The sequence below is a fragment of the Enoplosus armatus genome, chromosome 8, assembly GCF_043641665.1.
Source record: "Enoplosus armatus isolate fEnoArm2 chromosome 8, fEnoArm2.hap1, whole genome shotgun sequence".
In the NCBI taxonomy this organism is placed as follows: Eukaryota; Metazoa; Chordata; class Actinopteri; order Centrarchiformes; family Enoplosidae; genus Enoplosus; species Enoplosus armatus.
This window is the reverse complement of record NC_092187.1, coordinates 23,651,659-23,658,875: the sequence shown is the minus strand read 5'-3', so window position 1 is coordinate 23,658,875 and position 7,217 is coordinate 23,651,659. Positions and strand designations below refer to the sequence as shown.

Sequence of the window (7,217 nt, the reverse complement as noted above, 5' to 3'; positions counted from 1 at the left end):
CCTGGATGCCGGTCCATTATTTCCTGGGACACCTCATATTACATTATCATATTGTATGAAAGCAAAAGTGACTAAAACTAAAAGAGTTTGGAGGGAAATATCTCAATGACTATTGAATGGATTGCAATACATTTTATACAGAGATTCGTTTCGTATTTAAAAACCATACAGAAACAGAAATATAAATACAATACTTTATGCTGGGGGAACTTCATGCTGAAACTGCCTCTTGACAAACTGCAGTTTATCCATCTGCACCGGAGCTGCAGAGGCTACAGCGCAGGATTCAGATGCTCAGGTGCTGGTTTTAGTCTCTGTGCAGGAGACTAGTTCCACCATGCAGGTCCCTCTAAAACCACAAATGTCATGAGAATGATATCAGTCTTCTCATCTCTCTGGAAAGAAAACAAATAAGCATGTTTCCTTTAAATGTCCACAATTGATTGAAAACATATTTTCAGATTCAGTTGCAATTTTGTATGTTTTATGTCTATCTCGATGTGGGCCTTTTTTTAAAAAGAAGATTTCTGCTTTTATTGTCCTGTGTACACAGGGTGCCCATGCAGAAGAGAGTAAAAAAAAAATCCTCCCTGTATAAATAAATAAATAAGTGTTGAATGAATGAGTGAATTCAAGCATTATATAAGCCATGACTTCTTGAAAATCAAAGTACCCATTTATTTAATTTTCCAAATGCACAACTCTCGCATAAACTCACACTCATTTCAGAGTACTTTCTATGATGTATACAATCAGATAATATAACGTGTGCTAATAGATTAGAGGCACAGAGGTTGAGACTCTCAGCTGTGTTTCTGTTCAATGATGAACTTTAATGTGTGTTTTTTCAAGGCATAGAAATGTACACACCTTGATATACTTTTATACTTTACTTACACACTATAAACGATGCTATAAAGACATAAAGATGCAGTCGGTACACACACACACACACATACGGGAAGCCTGGGACAGCAGTGGTAAGTGGGAGTAGTTCCTGGTTGGTCTAGCAGGAGGCTCTGAGACGCCGAAGCAGTCTCCCCTGGAGCTGGGCGTGGGGAGGAAAGTAAGTGTGTGTGTGTGTGTGTGTGTGTGTGTGTGTGTGTGTGCAGGGGGTCATTATATTGTGGTGGAGGCAGGAGAGGGGGGTATGTCCTTGGCAGACAGACAAACACACCACATACAATATTCATCTTAAGAGGTCGTTTAGTTGAGGGATGAGTTTGAAAATAATATCTGACTTTAAAGCAACAGTTTTTCCTTTGAACTTCAGACAGTAGCTGTGTTCAAGACCCAGTATGTGTATCTGTATGATTTGCCGAGATTAAAAACTTGCAGTAAGATACAAAAAAAAAGGTTTACAACAATACAGTTTATTTAATCCAATGAGCTGCCAAAAACCCATCAACTTTTTTCATCATGCCCATATTTGTTAATAATGCATCTTGTTGGATAAATTTTCCTCAAAGTTGCTCGTGAATGCAACACTGCTCTGTGGTTGGCTGTCATGTCATTTCAGATTCTCTGACCAGCACCTGAAAGCACCACAGTGTCAATGTGGTGATTGACGTTGATGGATTATTTCTCTGTGATGGTTTTTGCTCAAGATAAAATATTTAATAAGTTCATCACACCTCGAGAGAAAGTGCATCTGTTCATGTTCATCCACATCTTTCCATCGACTTCGCCTTGACTTTAGTATGTGATGTGATGGCATACGATGCAGTGCAGCACTACAGCGGCCAAGTATGTGAACTGATGCGTGAAAAATTGTGTTTTAGATTTATTTTTTGCAATTCTTTCAAAGGTTCACAGTGATAAGAAACAGAGAAAGCAGCACATTCTCCCTTTTGAGTAACTGAAAACAGAATTTTTGCTCAATACATCATTAAAATTTTGAATCAATTATCAAAAATTGCCGCTGATTAACTTTCTGTTGTTTGAATAATTGATCGTTTAATCACTAGATGCAACTACTTGCCTATATTTCACGTTGTAAGTCACAGTGCATTTTAAGCGCAGTTCAGTATCTTGTACGAGCAACTGGCTGCCGCTGCATCAATCAAACCTGGGACTTTACGGTTGGGGGTACAGTGTGCCCGGACCCCTTCAGCACCACCTCCCACCCCCAATCCAGCCCCTGATTTCTTGTCTCTCTCTCTCTCTCTCACTTTCCCAGTGAGTTGTTGTTAAGCTCAGCCACTAATCGCTTTGGTTGGGACTGTGGTCGACTGTGTTACCGCTGTCCTGCCCTCAAATACACACACACACACACACACACACACACTGTAAGCCCTCACTAACACATATAGAAACACACACTATATGTGTGTGGATTCACGTTTTGTCTCTCATTTGTGTGCAAACTTAATTATACATGTTTCGTCTCGGTCTCATTTTAATGTGTGTGTGTGCTTGTTTCACGCTTGTGTGTTAGAATAAGTGTCTGTGCATTTGTGTGTGAATATGTATGTGAATGTGTGTGTGCTACAGTTTGCATGCGTGTGTGTCTTGAATGTGTGTATTCGTGTGTGTGAGAGCGCCATTCTCAGTTGGGCAGAAACAATGGAACCTCTCTGATTACATCTCCCTGTACAGGCGGACAGGGTGTGTGTGTGTGTGTGTGTGTGTGTGTGAAGCTTCAGGGGGGAGGAAAGGCTGGCGGCGGAGGAGGAAAGAGGGGGAGGCAACGTTTGGACCGGCCCCCTCCCTCCTTTGCTCAATCTCCCACACACACTCATCTCTTCCCCTCGCGCCCGCCTGGCGTCTCATTGGTTAAATCCCCAGCTATATATTTATGTGATTGGTCAAGGCGGAGTATATATACTCAGCGTGGGTCGGTTAAATCTGGCCACAAGTTTCAAAACTTTCAAACAGGGCAGACAGACTGAGAGACAGTGAGTCGGACGGCCTGAGTGAAGGAGGGGAATCAAGCTTTGGACAAACCGCTGCACCACACACTCCAAACAAGAACTGTTGTCTTTTGAGAGGAAAAAAAGGAGTGAAGAAAAGAAAGAGGCAGAGTCATTGTGGATCATTTTCAGGGGGAATATCCTGCACCACAACTTGTTTGTTTTCTCTTTCTTTCACGTCTTCCCCCTCCTCTCAGATCTCGATGCTTTGCTTTGGGATTTGTGCTCCAAATCCATCAAATTCCTCTCCTGATCTGTCCCTTTGTCATCTGAAACATTTTAATTTACAAATTTCTTCCAGAACTTTGTTGCAACCCAAAAAACTGAGACAGACGTTTGCAAAATTTCACTTGGACTAAAAGTTGAATCCAAGCCCGGTTCTGGAATGAATTTAACCGAGCCCAGCTTGTCTAGGGAGACTCTTCTGCATGCCAGCCGGGTGTCTCTCGGGGGCCCCTGGGCGTCCAGGACCCCGAGCCCTGCTTCTGATTCTGAAATGGGTTTTGAGCAGAACCTCTCCGGGGACTGCAGTTCCCCCGATGGCCTCGGAACCGGGAGCATGAGGAGGACAGAACCAAGGATTTCTCTCACACCCAGTTCAGGGGGACAGAGTCCGGACCTGACCCAGGCAGGAGGTGTGTCAGCAGGCATGACCGATGGGAAGGCCGTGGGGGGTGAGCAGAGGATCCGCAGGCCCATGAATGCCTTCATGGTCTGGGCTAAAGATGAGAGGAAGCGACTGGCCGTGCAGAACCCCGACCTGCACAACGCTGTGCTCAGCAAGATGCTCGGTAAGGAATGAAAAGCCTAATCAGGGAAAAAAACTGGCATCATAACTCTCCGGTGATGCCAGACTGATAAAATGCTATTTTAGAAGTTTATCAGCAGAGAAAACTTTGAGAATCACTTTTTGTATTTATTTTAACTTTGTTGAAGTTGGAAATCCACCACATCAGGACCAGCTTCCCTAAAGCATCTTTTAGGCTAAGATCCCATTCTGAGTCTGTGGGCTGAGATCATCTTAGTCTGATTTGCGAAACTGGGGCTCTGAGCACATTCGATTTTTGAACCAATATATCAAGCGAAAGTTTAATAAAATGACTTTCTGGTATTTAATTGTAGCCAAATATTTGATCATTTTTTCTTTGACCAGTATTGCTCAAGACAAACCCCACCCATCTGAGTCATTGTAGTCCCAGTACTGCTAATAATACTAATATAAACCATGAAGACCATCATATTAGCATTACAGTAAAAATACTTTCTTCCTATGACAAAACTGTATATTATATGTACGGTAAATACTTTTGTATATATATATATATAAACATACCTGTAATATTCCATATTATGATTACAATATTACAGGTAAATTACAGTGACAGTATTTTGTTAGAAGGGAGCAGAATTTGCTGGATTATTGTTGAATCTGTATTGATATTGACATATTAACATATTAAGATTACCAATTTACTGAGTTGCCAGGTTTGAGTGGTTTTAAGTGTTAACAGCTTCACTCTATACAGCTGAAGTAGTAAAGTGACATCTGTAATGAATAATGATTGTAATAATAACTGTAGAGTTTTACATGTCAGATGTTTAACTGATGTTCTTATCCAAAATAACTATAAAAATAACATCTTTTGAGCAGAGTAAGAAAATCCATGTTCATAAAACCAGTGAGGAAAAGACCACCTTTTAACGGTGCAAGGGTTGAGGGGTTTGATATGAAAGATTCTGGGTAGAGTATTTAATTATATATCTATTTTTATTAAACAGGTAGTCTTATCAGTTTAAGAGTAGCCAGTCGTATGGGGTCAGGGGTCAGCGTTAATTTCGTAAATTTTGCCATGATTATGTAAAACAGGACTGATGCAAACCAAGTCAGATGTTTACTTTTAATGCATTGTGTTCTAATTTGGACCAATAGATTATTCAATGAATTGATTCAGTTCCAAGAGAGTGAATGTTGTGTACAAGTCAAAGGAGGATCAATTAGTAAAATCAGATTTGAGTAATTTCTAACTCAACAGGTGTTAATGCCAAAGTCATTGAACATTTGTAACATAATGTTACGATTCCTCATGTTGATGTAAAAAACAAAGTCAGATGATAACATGTTGTGTAGAAGTTTTTTTCTGTTACATTTTAGAGTATGAGTTTGAGATTTTTAGAGCCACTCTGAGACTCAAATCATAAAGTTTCTGGGGGGAATCGTGCTTATCGGATCTCAAGGCTGCTGGCGTCTACAACCGTAAGACAAACTGAGAATATAAGCACTTAACGCAATGTATAAATACATCAGACAGGTGGCTACGATTCACGGCGGTTTACGTGTCTGAGCAGCTTTCAGACCAAATGACTTCAAGAACCCCCACAAAATGAAGCTGTGTAGGACGTCTGAATTGTCAACAGTGTTTATTTCAGGACATTGAACAAGACACAGACATGTTGGGACATGTTTCCATACTGTTGCTGTTTTAAGCGTGACAGGAACAGGACCCGTCTTAAATTAGCATTTTAGCATTTCCCAGGTGGTGATGATATCACTTGAGCTGTTTGAGAGGGATAACATTAGTGGCTTCAGTGTAAATGCTATCACTGTGAGTGTTTTTGTTTTTTCCAAGGGTTAAATTTAGCACATAATAATGTGGATGCCAACAACATCAAATATTGATTGATTGATTGATTGATTGGACTGTTTGTTTGACACAACCAGCAGTTTGAATATGTCAGCTTGTTCTTTAGAAAATTGTCTTGGGCTTGTTTCTCAATTTTAGGATACTTTGTAGTCAGAACAATTAATTGATAATCAAGAAATAATCATCAGATTAATTGTCAGTTGCAGCCCAAGAATCTACCGTCTGATGAAGATGTTGACTTTGATTTAGATAATGATTGTCAGTTTTTTTGTGTACCTGCTTTCTTTGCTCAACTTTGTCCTCTTCGTACCTTTCAGGTCAGTCTTGGAAGGCCTTGAGTGCTACAGACAAGCGGCCATTTGTGGAGGAAGCAGAACGTCTCCGAGTCCAGCACCTCCAGGATCACCCGAACTACAAGTACAGGCCTCGCCGCAAGAAGACCACTAAAAAACTCAAGCGGGTTGAGCCGGGGCTTCTGCTTCACAGTTTAGCCCAGGGCGGGGCACCAGGCCTTGGATTAGGACCTGGACTCAGCCCCTTGGGTGCAGAAAGTATCTCTGGAGGTTCTGCTTATGGACATCCAGGTGCCCACCCTCCGCATCACCATCACTCCCACCACCTGCTGCCCTCCCTTGGGCACTTCAGGGACCTCCAGGCCCCAGGACACCCAGAGCTGGAGAGCTATGGTCTTCCCACTCCAGAGATGTCCCCTCTGGATATTCTGGAAGATGGAGCTGGGGAATCTGTGTTTTTCCCCCAACATATGCAAGAAGAGGCAGGGATGGGAGGTTGGAGTGGGTACCACCACCATCTTCACCATCATAACCAGCATTACAACCATAGTTACAACAACCACAGTCATCACAACTCCATAAATGCTGCAGCAACATACAGTCAGAGTTCAGGAATCAGTGCCAGTTTAAACACCAGTATGAATTCCAGTTTGAGTCCTGGTAGAAGTTCAAGAGTTGATTCTAGAATGAATTCTGTTGAGTCAAACATGACCTCAGGCATGAGCTCTGTGACTTCAGTCAACTCTAGGTTAAATCCTACTCACCACATCACCTTGAGGAGTCCTGTAAAGTGCCCACCGCCTCTATCCGACTCCTCTTCCCCTGTTTCCTACCCCCAGCCCTCCATCAACCTCCCTGAGTCAATCAAATCCCACCAAACTCCACATCAAGCCACAGCTCCTGTCAGTTACTTCAGCCAAATGTACGGGACCAGCGGCCCAAATGCTGCATATTATATGCCCTCTCACCTGGGGCAGCTTTCACCTCCTCCTGAAACTTCCCCTTCTTCCTGCTCGTCCTCCTCCATCCCCACGTCAACCTTCCCTCCCTCTTTGCACTTAGACCCTTCAAATCCTGAGTCTGGCCATCTGGGTTCTTCCTCTGCTGAGTTTTGGTCCGAGGTGGACAGGCATGAATTTGATCAGTATGTAAATGTCGGAAGGAATCGAGAGGAGGCCTATGGACGTGGTGGGGCCTGTGGGGGTGGGTCCAAAGTTCTGAGTGGGCGCAGTAGCAGTAGTGTAGGTAGTAGCATGAATAGCAGTGTTAGCAGTATTATTAACAGGGATGTCAGTAGCATTTTGAATGGTGCTGGTGGGTGTGATGAAGCGAGCAGCCCCCTTATATCTGCTCTTTCTGATGCCAGCAGT

The 7,217-nt window shown here is 42.6% G+C and overlaps 1 protein-coding gene across 1 annotated transcript; it reads left to right on the top strand.

Annotated features, from left to right (window-relative positions):
- Window positions 1-3,335: 3,335 nt before the first annotated feature.
- Window positions 3,336-6,706, top strand: sox18 (SRY-box transcription factor 18). Its single transcript, XM_070909899.1, has 4 exons — window positions 3,336-3,703; window positions 5,872-6,096; window positions 6,139-6,483; window positions 6,687-6,706. Exons 1-4 carry the CDS (start codon window positions 3,409-3,411, stop codon window positions 6,704-6,706), a joined length of 885 nt encoding a protein of 294 aa, XP_070766000.1. The 5' UTR covers window positions 3,336-3,408.
- Window positions 6,707-7,217: the final 511 nt, after the last annotated feature.

Excerpts from the sequence above, each read along its gene's own strand:
- sox18 (XM_070909899.1), top strand. The coding sequence starts at position 3,409 with ATGGGTTTTGAGCAGAACCTCTCCGGGGACTGCAGTTCCCCCGATGGC. Across the intron at positions 3,704-5,871 it reads TGTGCTCAGCAAGATGCTCG|GTCAGTCTTGGAAGGCCTTG; the intron begins GTAAGGAATGAA and ends CGTACCTTTCAG. Across the intron at positions 6,097-6,138 it reads ACCTGGACTCAGCCCCTTGG|GTGCCCACCCTCCGCATCAC; the intron begins GTGCAGAAAGTA and ends ATGGACATCCAG.